Here is a 16,560-nt window from a genome sequence, read left to right as displayed (position 1 = left end):
GTAAAAAGTAACTAGACAATATTTAATGGCTATGCAACTTAGTAATGATGAAAACCGTCTCTAGGCTGCAATTATGCATAATGGTTCAAGTGACCCAATTTCGATTTTTGCTTCCCATGTGGCACAGATCGGATATGGGCTATGTATGTGTAAGCAGGAATAATATCACATGGACTTCAGTGCACTCAAATCAGATTGAGGATTGTTCATATATGAAAATTTATCCGACATGAATCGTTGCGTCTGCAGGTAGCATTCTATAAGCAGGTAGATCGGATTATCAACTGTCAAGGAGTGTCACGCATCAATAAAAACTGTAGCGAATGATGTCAACTCTGACGCTTTCATTTCAGAACAGAATTCAGTAGACTCCCAAACTTTAAATCACATTTACTAGCACAAAAATAGCTTTTATTTTGTTGTGAAGCACAAGTATTTAACAGACCCTCTAGATTTTCACACACACACACACACTCATACACAAACACACACAAACACGCTAAATATAAAAAAAAATTTATAAAAGATGGGATGTTCGGATCCGATCGGAAACGGGCCCGATCACGCAGGTTCAGACTTGATCAGAATATATATATATATATATATATATATATATATATATATATATATATATATATATATATATATATATATATATATATATATATATATATATATATATACACACACACACACACACATACATATATATATATACATATATACATACACACACACACACACACACACACACACACACACACACACACACACACACACACACACACACACATACATATATATATATATATATATATATACACACACACACACACACACACACACACACACACACACACACACACACACACACACACACACACACACACACACACACACACACACACACACACACACACACACACACACACACACACACAAATACATATATATTTAATATAATTAATAAATAGAATTTAATATAATTGTAAGCTGCTTGCTTTTCTGTATATTCCACTGCTCCGTTTGTGAGATGTTCAACTAACATGCTCCCACTTTCTTTTGCAGTCTGATGCATGTCAAAGGCAGGCGAGTTGTTATTTTTCGAGACAATCAAAATACATCATGTGCCCTGCGAACGCAAACGTCATATAAAACAATTAATTGCAAACTAAAATGGATAAAATTTGATTTTATGGTTTAAAATTAGATTTTTTATGAAATTATTAACATTATTTTGCATTTGGATTAAGAAATTTGCAGGATCGCAAAAAAAAAAAAAAATGTGACTGTGTTGAATTCAGTGATCGCAAAATTGCCAAAAAAACGAGGGGGTCTGATTTAAGCATGTTAACGAGACAGAGAGTGTGCAACATCCGCTACATAAACAACATCATAAATCATCCCATGGACATTGCATTAAGATAAAACCTACTGGTTTAAAAAGCCTGGATTAAAGGAAGAAGGTCAAATGAGAACTTTTCTGTCGTATATTAAAGCTATTTGTCAATAATATAAAAAAAATTGGACTCAGTGAACAGATTAAAAACAGGATCGGAGAAAAGAGCACTTTAATGATCAGCTGTCAGTCAGCGCCCGCTCTTTTTTTCCAGGTCATATCATCTGTGCCGTGTGAATGCAGACATCAGACACGAGTCCCTTTTAAAGATGACGTAAGCAGGTGGTCAAAAAATTCAGATACAGTCACAAAATCGAAATTGACCAACAAGATCTGCAGTGTAAATGCAGCCTAATAGAAGATAGTGAATATGATTTCAGTCTTGATCGGCCACGAAGAGCAAATAAGGACTTTAATGCCAATTTCTAATGCCTAATTTTGCCCACCCGGCAACTCAAATCTCATGTATTTCTGTGAAATGCAGCCAAATATTTATTTTCGTGGCAGTCTCTTTATAAGTTACATAGATGGATAAAAAGATTTGAGTGAATGAGTGAATCCTTTATGCAATTTTCCTAATTTCTATACACTTGCAGTTGTGGATATCTCAGAAAGATTCATTTAAATCATCTACAAATGCTGATAAAACTGTTTGAACAACACTTCAGCTGATTCCCATAAAGACAATGAATCATCAACAGATTTTATAAGATGTTCTGTATCATCGATCAGCCACATATATATGGGTTAAAAATTAAACTAAAATGTTGCATCAATACATGAGATGTCCAATAACCACAAAAAAACTTCTTGGTCTTCCCTTTCTGTACCATTTACCAAGACATACAGATAGGTGTTAGTTCCAGTTCAGAACGTACCTCAATAAGAGTAAACACTCCCAGAACTGCATAAGATTTCCAGTAGCACCTGATAATGGCTTTCGTGAGTTTTGGGGTCTTGAGTTCTTTGGCTGCTTTCTCCTTCTCTTGGTCCCAGTAGCTGTAAATGTGGAGAGATAGAAAAAGTCAACGAGTAAGGCTACTAAATTAAAATGCTGACAAGCACATACTGTATGAACAAAGAGAAAAAGGATGTCATAAAACATTGCAAATCAGTGTATTACCCATGTTATGTCATCATAAAACACCATGATGACCTCAGCATTCAGACGAGAGGTTGTTAGACTTTCACATCATTCATTATTTTGACAGACAGGGTCTAAACTATTCCACTGTAATCTGTTGTCATTGCCCATCATTTTTAGACACAGCAGGGGGGTCAAACTTAGTTCCTGAAGGGTCACTTCCCTGCATGGTTTAGTTCCTACCCTGCTTCAACATTCCTAACTGTAGGTTTCAAACAAGCCTAAAGGACTCAATCAGTTTGATCAGGTGTGTTTAATTAGGGTAGGAACTAAACCATAGGTTTCAAACTTGATTCCCGGAGGGCTGCAGCTCTGCACAGTTTTAATCCAACCCTTATCAAAGCTTATCACAGCTGATTAAACTAATTAAGGTGTTCAAGACTACTAGAGATTATTAAGCAGGTGTGTTGGAGGTAATTTAAGCTAAATTATGCGGAGCAGCGGCCCTCCAGGAACTGAGTTTGACAACTGTGATAGATAGGACATTCTACTACAAACATTAATTTTCACTTATAAAAAATTTGACAAGGCTTGACCTTGTCGTCCTAACAAAATCATGCAAAAACAAGCATAAAATCATGCAATTCTATGATAGAACGCATCCCTGATCACTGTCAGCTTCTCTGAGTCAAAGCCTTAAAGGTGTATTGCACGCATTTTATGCTTCGTTTAATGCAAATGTGACAGGACTGACCGAAAGTTGGGGACAATGGGCTCTATACACAGCTAGAGTTTTAAAGCCAACGATAAATTTCTGGAGAAAGTTTAATGTGAGTATTTGCAATTACACAAACTTGTTTTTACAGCATGGATGTTGTAATTAAAATACATTCAGTTCAATAGACTAGAGCATTCATTTAGTTGTTCAAGCATAAAATGAAATGAAAGAGCGTTGTAACCACTAGCACCGTCGGTAGCAACAAGCTAGTGCAGAAATTCCATTGAAAATACTGGGGTGAAATAAACTGTCCTATTTTAAAGACACGACAGGGGGTAAAATGAATTTAACGCAGTGACTCTTGTGCGACCTGAGACCCACTTTATATCATATATCAAACAGGCAGTGAACATGGCTGATTTTTAAAGGGATCACAACTTAAACTTGCTAATTCTGAAGTTTTTTTACTAAATAACAGCATGACAAAACTATTAAAGCTGTAAGTTCAATTGGGCTGAGGACGAGGACAATGACAGAGTTTGTACATTTGTAAAGTGTTTTTATGAATGACATTTTTCTTTACAGAACAACTCACCGAAATCAACCATCAAGCCATTGATTAGACATTTTTGGGATGAAATACTTTTTATTCTTTGTATTTTTTTTATTTCAGGGACAGATAATGTACTTTTGACATGTATAATATACATAAAACATGAAGTTAAAATCTTGTTTTATAAAAAAAAAAAACTAAAAAAAAACCTCTGTATTTACTCAACAAGCACATTATATGAATTATGCAACAATTAAAAATACAACTATATTATGATAATATAAATACACCATTACTGACATGGTTATATAATATTAAAATACAGTTTACTTAAATACGAATTAATAGGAGTATCGGAGTCTCTGATCCACTACAAATGGCATGCTTTCACCCTTTTACAGGTTCAAAAACCAGCAAATTACCATCTAAAAGGGAAGCTTATACTGTATAAACGCATACGAAATATGGACAGCTGCCAAATTAACTGTCCTTACCCACTCATCACTAAATAGTGTGTCTTTCTTAGGTCCTGTCAGTAGTTTTTAAAATGCCAAACTGTTATTAAATCTGTCAATTTGTGTCTTTGTTTGGTAAATAAATCTTTATTATTTATTACACAGCTTAAACGGACTGCACTCCTGGATCACAAGGGCCAGCTGGTGAACAGGTACACTGTAAAAACACTGCTGGGTTCCACATAATTCCTCTATAGTGCCTCAACACAAATTGATTTAGTTAACTTCATACATTCATTCATTAATTCTCCTTCAGCTTAACCCCTTTATTCATCAGGTCGCCACAGCGAAATGAAGCACCAACTATTCCAGCTTGTGTTTTACGCAGCGGATGCCCTTCCGGCTGCAAACCAGTACTGTGAAACATCCATACACACTCATCCACACACATACGCTATGGCCAATTTTATTTATTCAATTCAGTTGTACCGCATATCTTTGGACTGTTGGGAAATCTGGAGCACCAAAAGGAAACACAAGGAAAACTTGCAAACTCTGAGTCTGTTAACTTAATTGTTTTTACAAATGTAAGTGGATTGAACATACAATTGTTAAGTTGTTCCCCAAAGAACTCAAGAATTGTGTTGATTCAGCTCATTTTAAATAAATAGTTTGAAGAAGCAGCAAAAATCTTTTATTTGAGTGTAACACAATTAGGTAAGTCTACAGACTATATAAAACGCATCATAAGTAGCATTCAAAGCACAAAAGAAATGCATAAAAAAAGCCAAAAGATTCTGGATCTACCTTTACATTCACCATTTATACGCCACTACACGCATTTCATTGGAAAAACCCTGGAGTGTTGTTAAGGGTTATTACAAGACTCTTGAACTTTTATGACCCAAAATGAAATTATCTTGCAAATAAAGGTCAGTGAGGTTAATTTATATGGTTCTTCACTAGATAAAGGGGTAAACATTATCAGCTACTATGTACTAACATTTAAATAACTAGACTCAAAACTCTCTTTTGCATTTTAACGTTAGTAAAAACCTGCATGCTATTCAACTGTAACTGCTACCTGTTAAAAACATACTGCTGCCTCAAACCAAACCAGTAAACCGGTTTCAAACCTTCACCGTATCCCACCCAAGAACAAACAAAAGTATTTTGCAACAGAACATAGGAATAAGAACATTATCTCTAGAGCTTATTAGAGATATTAGGAAAAAACCTACATTGCGGTATTTTGAATTTCTGCGAATTATATTGCAATACTTCACAACATAACTTGAATAGTTCTATTTGGAAAGAGTTAATAATTTTAGATTGATTCGGGTGATTCTGTAGGGGAGTGAATATGCATCAAATTTAATAAACAAACAACAAATGAAGGAGTCTAGCAGTATTAAAGATTCAAAAATGTACAATAAAGCTGCACAGCCTTCATTGTATAAATGATTAAAAATGATTAATCTTTGTTAAAGCTACAAATGTAATAATTCTTTGCGGTCAAATGCTTCAAAATTGCTTAGAATGTTTCACACAGTCACAGGTCTTAAAAACACAAACAACTAATAAAATTTCACATAATGCCATCTTTCTCAGACGCAGAAAAACTACTGAAGTACATGCTTTTATGACCTCTAGGCTAGATTACCGTAACTAGATTTTAATGATTTTAAACCAAAAAGATGAAATTAGATGACAAAAGCTCAAAACTAATCCACTTTTAAACACAAATAAGGCTAACAGGTGCTAACGTTGTCTTAATTCATGCTTTGTGAGAATCTCAAAAAAGTACTCGATGGTTTAAAAGCATGCAGTTGATAAGCTTTTACCTTATAAAAGTTTCACTTTAAACTGAAATTACTCCCAAAAAATTGTGTTCGTAACTGTTGTACCTGTTCAACTATATAATCACGTTCTGCAGCCATAATTGTACCCATTATTAATTTGTATATTAAGTTTATAGTAGTTAAAGGCACTTAAAATAAAGTGGGAGCACATTTTTAGCCAAACCAGGTAAAATATTCAAGCGCTCTTTCAATTTGGCTGCTGTTTCCCCAACAGTGACTTCCGGCAGTAAATTCTACATCTGCAAACAACAGTTTACTTGAAGGCAGAACATCAGTGTTTACGTCTCGGCCCCATTGAGCTGCTGCTGGCAATAAAAGCTTCAGAAATGAGTGTCATGGCCCCGAGCTCTGAGCTAAATGAACCAGCACTGATTCATTTAAAAGTGCATGATTAGAGGCTGGAGAAACAGTGTGTGTGGAGGTGCTTTTTAATGAATGACAGGATTGTGTTCGCTGTCATTAATTTCCACGCTTTCATGGCTGGAGATAAAAACTTTTACGGCTGATTATCAGCGGGTTTTCTCCACTGTGCTGCAAATAATTTATCTGCTTATCTGTTCTTATGTAATAAAACCTCAAGGTGAAGAAAAAAAAGAACATCAATATGAATGGCTAATCATACTTGGTGATTTAGTTTACAATATGTAAAATCGTGACTGAGAGAACAAATGACAACTATGAAATTTGGATTGTACAATGTCTGTATTTTATTCTGTGAAGAGATCATTTCTCAATAAAACTATTAGTGGAAATCAATTATGACAAAGCTTTAAACTTGAAGTACTGATAAGGAATTTACTGGACTGTAAAAAGGGGCCGCAAAGTAGACAGGCCATGTGTTTGATTAGTAGGGAATAAACAAACAGATACAAATATTTACCTTAAACACATATTAACTTGGATAGAGATAAGATTATTTATCTACAAATGTTTAAATGCAATTTCATGAGTTGAGGGGATCACTCTGTACCCGAAACGCAATAAATAGTAATAACTTTATAATAACTGCAAAAGCTATTACGAAGCTTTCATAAATGCTGATTTAAAAGTAATGCTAAATAACAATTCTGAAATAGTATTTGAATTTTATGCAAAACACAAAATGTTACATTCCTCAGAAGCCAAAAGCAAAACATTTGCAAACCAACAGTAAAAAGAAAGATATAATAAAATTGTAATTAAATGCAGGTTTACAAAGACTGATGACCTACTTCCATGTAATAAAATACAATACCATTAAGTATAAAATTTTACATATCAAAAAATAATTGTCAGGGATTTTTAGATTTAAAAAAAATAATCTTAGGGCACATTAAAAGGCTATTCAATTACCATAGTTTAGCCCTAAAATATTGTATTATTTGTATTACTAATATTAGTTTTAATTACTGTTATTAACTGCATAAATTTAACTGTATTCTAACTTTTTACAAAGCAATTTAAAAGATTCAATAATTTTATTTAAAAAAATACACTGTTTACTCACACAAAGTGGATTTATTTGAGATGGTAAATGGATGGATGGATGGATAGATAGATAGACGGACGGACGGACGGAGAGACAGACAGATAGACAGATAGATAGATGGATGGACATAAGAATAGATAGACGAACGGATGTATGGACGGATAGATGGATAGATGGACGGATAGATAGACAGACGGACGGACGGACGGACGGACGGACGGACGGATAGACAGACGGACGGACGGACGGACGGACGGACAGACAGACAGATAGATAGACAGATAGATAGATAGATAGACAGATAGACAGATAGATAGATGTTTATTATAATTACATTAATATATCATTAATACATGCATAAACAAATGTACTGTACTTAACTATTCTTTAAAGTAGTTTTACTTCAGTTTACTACTTCTCAAAATGAGTAGCCTGTAGGCTCGTTTTTAGTGTAGTTCAAAATGAAAGTGAGCAGGAAAAGCAGAGGGAGCATTAAGTTAACCTCACACACCCTCCATCCTGCTCTCTGTAGCCTCTGCCAAGAGCTCTGCTCCGTATATATAACAGTATAACCATTTAAATCACGTGCCCTTGTGGCCTGGTTCCACAAAGTACCAGCATACAAAAAAACGTTTTAAATATTGAAATAACATCATGAAATTGTGTAGTTTGTGAAGATTTGTTTCACTGCATCTCTAAAGGGAACATTATACTTTTTCTTTCTTTTTAAAAAATATTATTATTATTTGGGTAAAAAGACATTTGCAATACCTTTCCTGGTTTAGGAAACATCCCAATGCCACCCTCTCTCCTGAGGTTTAGATCTAGATAAATATGTAAATATGGGCTGTGTGACTATCTCAATAACAAAACCAAAACAAAAATGAGGAAGCCGTTTGAAAAGCGTCTCATCTTTCTATATGAAGTATTGAACAGAAAACATTTTGCACGTTTTACGCGCTTATCCCGGAATTCCAGGAGACAGAACAATACGAGAGATGGGTCTGAAAAACGGGAGACTCCCGGGTAAAATGGGAGTGTTGGCAGGTATGGTCGACACCGACGACAGTTCATCAAACTGGGCTCAGCTGAGTCAGAAGCACCGCTGAAATCCTCCATTATCCAGGTTAAGTTTCTGCAGGAGTTTAGGAGCTCACAGAGACGGATGCACCTCAGAAAGGATCTAGTGGACTCAGACACGGCCCTAAACGTATCGATTAAAGCGGGGTTTGACGCGCAAATGAAGCGAGCAAACTTAAATGTTCACGTGGCTATTTAAGCGCAAATAGGAAGATTCCAAAGACTTGCATAAGTCTTTGTTATTAATTATATATTTATTAATTATATAGTATTTTTTTAAGTGTTTTGAAAATTAAGCTTTAATGGTGCTACTGTATATACAAATACATTTATTATTGTTATTTCTTCAGTGGTTGTTATCTGGGAATAACATACCTTGGAATATCATGACGGACCAATCAGAATTAAGTATTTCAGAAAAATGTAATAACGTTAGTTAACTCACTGTGCATTAATAAGGACTAACAATGAATGGCTGAAATATCTTTAACTAATGTTAACAAGGAGTAATAAATACTCTAGTAAATATGTACATAGTTTGTTATATGAAAAATTCTCTAATGGTTAGGACTCCAAAAACCTGTATGAGCTTGTGTTATTTGTTTTATCTCTGTATTTTAAAAGCTTAAAGTATTTTGAAAATTAAGCTTTAATGTCGATATATGCAAATAAATTTATTATTTTTATTATTATTATTATTATTAATTCAGTTGTTCTCTGGGAGGAACATACCTTATAAATGTTGTAATTGACTAATCAGAATCAAGTATTTCAGAAAAACGTATTAACTTTGGTTAACTCACTGAGTTAATATAAACCAAGTAACATTATCAAAGAATAATAAATACTTTAGTAAATATGTACAGTTTGTTCGCATTACTAATCTCAATGGAAGCTTAGTGACCCTTTCACCGTGCATGCATAATAAATGTGTGAATGATTTAAGAGATTTTCACAAGAGCTCAACATTGCATAATGCACAGCTTGCACAAACCAGTGGAGACCATCACGAGCTCGACACCTAATGGGAACTGCAGCGTTCTCACATTTCACGGGTGGACTCTCTGAGGGTTTATTTGAGAACAACCTGTTCTTGCGTCGCTTTATTCCCAGCGGTTCACTCACCTCTGCAGCTCCTCCCCGAGTTTCTTTGACCGATCCTCCGGAAGCACATTAAACATGTCATCCTCCTCAAGTCTCCTCTTAGATCCGATACTGAAAAGAGGATTCAGCCAGCTGATGATAAAGGGGAAGAGAATCAACATAAAGCTTTAAATGTGCATGCTGAATTATTGATGAGTGATGACAGTGGCCTAAAGCATTTAAACCACATGTTCAAGTGATAGTGAAAAAGCACAAACATGCATGCAGGTAAGTAGGGCTGCACAATACTAGAAAAATTACACATTGCAATATTTTAGCATTTTGCGATATATATTGCAATACGAATACATTTCACAAGATGAGTTGAATAAATGTTTGTAAAGAATCTGTGATTTGAGTTTGATTGGGTAGATCCGGTAGGGATGTGCATAAAATATAATTCAAGTGTATTTGTATAGCACCTGAGCACATTAAGTATAGTATAATAAGTGTAATATTTATTTTACTGAGCACAATATTTGTATAAGAAACAACCTACAAACAGATCAATTCAATAAAGAAAAATATGCTAATTGAATATACAGCATTTTATTATTGAGTCAAAATGTATTCAGGTATACAATAATTGAATAATCAAATGTAAAATAATAGGTTGTTTTCACATGACGTCAGCAGCTATGTTTCCATCCACCTATTTTTATGCGCATTTTGCATAAGTGCATAAAAAAACGGCTGATGGCAACGGCATGATGCGCATAAATTTTGAAAATGCGCATAAAAAACTTATGCGCATAACTGAGTAGGATAAACTTTTTACTCAATAGGTAAAGATGTGCATAAACTGAGATGAAAAACACTTTTATCGCACAAATTTCAGTATGCGCATTAAAAAAGGTCATGTGATTTTGTTATCAGAGATCATGTGATGATGAAAATGTGTGTGAATGGACAAACCAGCAGGCTGAGCACACTGTAAACCATCTAAACTGTTGTTTCGGTCATTCTAAAACACCTTACCGTTTCAGTATTAGTGTTATTATATTATTAATGACCTCCAGAATCAAGAGCATCTGTGCTCCGTGCCTGACACCTTCAAACGCCACTGCGCGCTCACAGCGTGTCAGGATTGCTTTCTGAGGCACAAGTCATTTATTAGATGAAGAAAAAGATTGACGCAGCTTCTCCTACTGCAGCAAATTCCATTTTTATTGTTAATATTTGGCGCTAGTTAATCAGGAACTGCCGATTTTGTTCGCTTTGACTCGTTGGATGGAAACGCTGCTTTATTCGCATGTCTTTTATGCAATAATCCAGTTTTTTTGGATGGAAACATAGCTAATAATGACACGCAAGACTCAGATGGAGGGCAGAAAGTGGTTCTTCTAAATAGAAATCGCTATAAGAACATCAAAATGTTTCTGTTTTATATTGTTTATAATTGTTTAAATTGGCCAAAATGATAAATACCAAATAGCTTTTATGGACTTTCCAAAGTGTTTGCTCATAAAAGGGGGAAAGTTCAAGAAACTGGCTTGAAAACGTAGGAAAAGGCGGCATGTAATAAACATTTATTTAATACATCCATGTGTACAAGCTTTTTATTTTGAACGCGATAATTAGTTTGACAGCACTAGGGTTGTAACAATATACCGGTATGACGGTCTACCACGATTTGAACGTGCACGATTATCATACCATGAACAATTGCATATCAACGGTTTTAACCCTTAAAGACCGAGACAGCCGCCCGCGGCTAAAAATAAGTATTGCTCTTAAATGTTTAATAACTTTTGATCCGCTGATCCGATTCATACAATTCAAAGATTGGCATAAAGAAGAGAATCTCAGCTTTCCAGTGCTGTATCACATAACGCGGACTTTCAGAGGCTCCGGAATCAGTGCGGTTACGTCATCAAAATTTGACAACGCTGATTTGACAAAGAAAGGCTCGTCACTGTGTCTCCGGACAAACCAGACATGATACATTGATGCATTGTCCCTCCTCCATACCCAGATTGGTTCAAACTCGCTATATCACAACCAATAAGCATAGGTTTCACTTTTGTTTGTGGACCAACACTGAGCTTTTTGAACAACACGGAATGAGAGATATACATTTATGCGCGGCTAAATAAAACGCAAAAAAAAAAAAGTTTTGCATGAAATAATTCTCATACTAAGTACTTTTGCATCCACAGCAGCACAGAAACATGACAAAACAGTGACACAGCAAAGACGAACTGCTGCTCTTGCTGTTTTCAAAAGACGCAAATGAAGGTGCAGCTGTTTGTCTGCATTGCAGACAACCATATCCAAATCCATATCCACAGACTACCATATCCATGCTGGCACATAAAACCTAAGGATGTTCCATATTAAATCTAGTTTCGTTATGTAACTATTTATAGTATAGTAAATATTTATATCTATTTTTTACTGAGGATTTGCACCATGTTTATTTGGACTTTGACACATTATTTCTTATTTTCTTATTTTTTTATTTGTTCATTGTAAGTGGTGTTGTTTATAGTAACTGAAAATATATTATTTGGAAAAAGTCAAATTTGCTTCACTGTTCTATTATTTTGTAACACTTTTTTTCTGTTTTGTTCATTCCCAGACCTTTTGGGCAGATACATTGTCAGTAAATAAATGCATTTTTTTCCCCCATAGAAAAACCTTTGTTCAGTCAGAAAACGTGTTCTTGTTGTTTTCAGGGTCTTTGCTATGAGAATTACTATTTAATACCGTATACCGCGAAACCGTCAAACCGTGGTATTGTTTTTTACGATTATCATACCGTAAAAAATTCATACCGTTACAACCCTAGACAGCACCAATAATTATATAAAACAGGCCTAGCTATGTGTATTATATGTTAATGTGATAGATAAAAATCCGATACAAACACCAGCACACTTATACAAAATCCAGGAGAATATAAATAACGTATACCCTCCAATAAAATATCAATCTTGTTTTACAATAATCCAAGTCTTTACTGGCGTTTGGGCACAATAAACACCGTAACATAAACATCGACAGAACAAACAAAAAAAAATGCAGCCCTTGCGACAAAATTAAATGATTATTATTGCGAAGGACTTTTCCCAGTTACAAAAATAAACGAATAATAATGTAGACGATGTGTCCAGGCTTTTGTATGCTTTCATCTGTTATTTCGAGATGTCTGGAAGATATCCACATGGTGAAAGACTATAGTAATTTATAATAAACATGTTTTTGCACCACATAGTGACGTGATTAATGTGTACAACATTTTGTTAATGAATGCTACAGAACACTCTAGCATAGTAAACTGATAAACTGAGATAAATGCTGTAACGTTAGTGTAAACTGTGGTGCATTGTGATGGTGTATAATTAAATAACGTAGAAAACTGAAACCTATAGAAAAATTAGTTTATTACTACAGTTGTGTCGTACGACAGCAACTATATAATTACTATGATAGTTTAAGTCAAGTAATTATCTAAAGTAAACTTCAAAACACTATAGTATTTACTATAGTATTTTTTATGTAACGTAATAGCTTATGAAGTACAAGCAAATATATTTGAGTAGAGTAGAAAACTCGGACCATGATATAAGGATCATGCCCAACATATGTGGCTATTTTCTATTCATATCATCTCCTTTAGAACATGGTATAAATCGCCATCCTTCCTCTATGTCTCCCATTTAGTTTTTTACGCGCATCACCAGAACCACGTGATTGAAAACAACCTATACTGTATAGTCCAGGGTTACTGCGGATTTCATGGACTCAAATTTAAGACTTTTTAAGACCCTTTTAAGATCATAAAGAATTAAATTTTAGACTTATACAGGGTTAAAAAAATTCTAATGGCCCAGTATTATCATGAGGATTCCTGTAATTGTTTTTAGTTTTTTCCTCTGATTAGAGAATTTAATTTGGGGAATTTGCTGTAAACATGTCTAACAGCTGTTATGAACTCACTTTGCAATTAAAAACTTAAAAATAAATAAAGGTTTTGAGATGTGTTGTTGGTTATTAGATGGATATTGGCCCAAATTGCGTAGCTTTACTTAGGGAAAAAATAAGACCTGTTAAAAACAGTTTAAGACTTACAACACAATATGTCAGTAAATTTAGGACTTTTTAAGGCCTTAATTTTAGGTTCTGAAATGGAGGTCATTTTAAGACCCTGCGGAAAACACAATAGTCTTTCTTTTATAAACAATTTCAAATTAATCGTTATTAATTTCTTAAAAGTTACAAATGATACTTTTTTTAGGCCTGAATGCTTTTAAAAGCCTCACAGTCACAAGCATCAAAGAACACTTGCGAAATAATAAATAATAATCAAGAGTCAACAACTGAGTGTTCCTAAAAGTCAAACAAAACCTAAAAACCACTGATATTGCAGCCAAATGAATGGATTTCAATGTCCATGTGGAACAAACTGTCCATGAAGATACTCTTTTTTTTTTCATATCTACGAATTTAAAGTAATGCACAAGTGCAAAAGCTTTTATAATTAAGGTATGCTGTGGATAGTTTTATTTTAAAATCCAGAAAAATATATTATTTGAACTAGGGCTGCACAATATATCATTTCAGCATCAATATCAATGTGATCATTCGCAATAGTCACATCGCTAGTATATGCAACGTTGAGTCTGGATTATAATTTCGCAAGTGTTTTTTTCAATCTAAAATGATAAATTTATCTCATCTAAGTGAAATTGTATTCATATCGCAGAATAAAAAAAATTGCAATGTTAGATTTTTACCAATATCATGCAGCCCCTAATTTGGACATCTTTCAGTCATTAATTCAAAGTGTTAAGCATAGATCTCAAACTCAATTCCTCGAGGGCTGCAGCTCTGCATAGTTTTGCTCCAACCGTAATCAAACACAGCTGATCCAACTAATCAAGGTGTTCAAGACTACTAGGCTGCGTCCGAAACCGCCTACTACTCAGTAGGTACTGCATTTGAATGGAAACGTACTACTCGGCCGTTAGAAAAGTACGTTCTATACAGTATGAATGTGAAAAGTATGAATGGAATTCGGACATACTACATCCGCCATTTTGTCATGGTCACGCGACCTACCTGCGTCATTTGCGTCGCTTCACTCCCATTCATGAATTCGCTCGCGGGGCATCATGGGATAGCGCAGCGTGCATGGGATGCGCACTTCAGAATCTCGCGGGAAGTAGTAAGTCATCCGGGTACTTCTCGCATACTGATTTTCGAATTCTATGAATTCGGACATACTACTCGGCTCACATACTGATTTTAGCGTACTATACATGTACATATGGAAGTATGCGGTTTCGGACGCAGCACTAGAGATTACGCAGGTGTGAGTTGGAGGTGGTTGGAGCAAAGCTGTGCAGAGCTGCGGCCCTCCAGGAATTGAGTTTGAGACTTATGGTTTAGAGCAGGGGTCACCAACTCTGGAGAGCTACCTTCCTGCAAAATTCAGCCAAAAGCACCTCAACCAATTAATAGGACCTGAAGCAGCACTTAATAATTACAGACAGGTGTGTTTGTTCAGGGTTGCAACTGAAATCTCCAGAAAGGTAGCTCTTCAGGAACAGGATTGCTGAGCCCTGGTTTAGAGTCGTGTTTTGTCCTGTCACTTGCAGGCAGTCACTGCATTTTCAAAGCTAATATCTTGTAATAAAGAGGTTTTTAGTGCAGTTGTATATTATTTTAATATTACAATTTCTACAGAATGTTGTGACAATCTGCTTTTTATTTACATGATTATAATTAAATTATGATATATTTTAAATTATGTTCACATAGAAAACGGTACGTTTGATGTGGAAAAAAATCATAATAAAACCCAAAACTTTCATTCATTCATTTTCTGTTCAGCTTAGTCCCTTTATTAATCAGGGATGGTCACAGAGGAATGAACCGCCAACTTATCCAGCATATGTCACAACCCAGCACTAGGAAATGTTTAAAAACTTAAAAAGTACAAAAGAAATGTTCTTTGCCTTCAAATGAACATACATAAGCAAGAAAAAGTAGCATTTTCACTGTTATATATATATATATATATATATATATATATATATATATATATATATATATATATATATATATATATATATATAAATGTTGTAGAAGCTCTTGGGAAAGTTTAGGACCAACTTTCCCAGTTTAACAAAGCCATAGATTAGACACGACTGACAGAAAAAACACTTCACATCATCTAATTATGGTTGTCTTTAGTTTCAGAAGATGTACATTATTATAAACAAGAGCAAACATTCTTTCTTTCTTTGTTTTTACTTCAGTGGAAACACAAAATACTCTTCCCCCCTGCCTTAGGGGCATTATAAAACTTGACTTACCAGAAAAATATCTGCGAGAAGAGATTAGCCGAGGCTGAGGGGTTGCTTTTGGCATCTTTCTTTATCGGCTCCATATCGCTTGTCATCCTCCCCGCGGTTCAGCCGGACTCTGGTACCCCTCGCATAACCTGTAACCAGCGCAAGACATTTACCTTGTAAACTGTTGTATAACTTTCTAACACGCACATGTCGGTAACTACAGGCTGAGGTAAAACCGTTCATTTCCTACTGTGAGCGTGAGACCAAACCCCGCCCCATCCGAGCAGCGATTGGCTCATTGTCACTCCTGTCAAACCTGATTGGGCGCTAATAAGCAAGACGTACACACATTTATATATACACCTAAGGTCATGTTAACAGATGTGATAAGATTATGAATATGTTATTAATATTAATTAGAGCATAGCTACGTTGCTTAGAAACCCTCCTTGACTGTGGCGTCAAGAGCAATGACTGGTCAAGAGACTTAAGTAAT

The 16,560-nt window shown here is 34.9% G+C and overlaps 1 protein-coding gene across 2 annotated transcripts in view; it reads right to left on the bottom strand.

The window, feature by feature from the left end:
* Window positions 1-16,414, bottom strand: part of abcc4 (ATP binding cassette subfamily C member 4 (PEL blood group)) — a 69,350-nt gene extending 52,936 nt beyond the window's left edge. The window contains exons 1-3 of one of the 2 annotated variants that reach the window (XR_015492543.1): window positions 16,086-16,283; window positions 9,745-9,855; window positions 2,278-2,398 (exon numbers count right to left, since the gene is read on the bottom strand). Coding sequence is in view for 1 of the 2 variants with exons in the window: in NM_001007038.2 (NP_001007039.2) it covers window positions 2,278-2,398; window positions 9,745-9,855; window positions 16,086-16,171 (318 nt within the window). In the remaining variant the exon portion in view is untranslated. Of the gene's footprint in view, window positions 1-2,277; window positions 2,399-9,744; window positions 9,856-16,085 lie in introns of both variants that reach the window. The other variant, NM_001007038.2, reaches the window with a different exon arrangement.
* Between the last annotated feature and the right edge of the window lie 146 nt (window positions 16,415-16,560).

This window comes from Danio rerio, chromosome 6 (assembly GCF_052040795.2).
Source record: "Danio rerio strain M-AB ecotype USA chromosome 6, GRCz13ab, whole genome shotgun sequence".
Lineage (NCBI taxonomy): Eukaryota > Metazoa > Chordata > Actinopteri > Cypriniformes > Danionidae > Danio > Danio rerio.
This window is presented reverse-complemented; position numbering and strand designations above follow the sequence as displayed.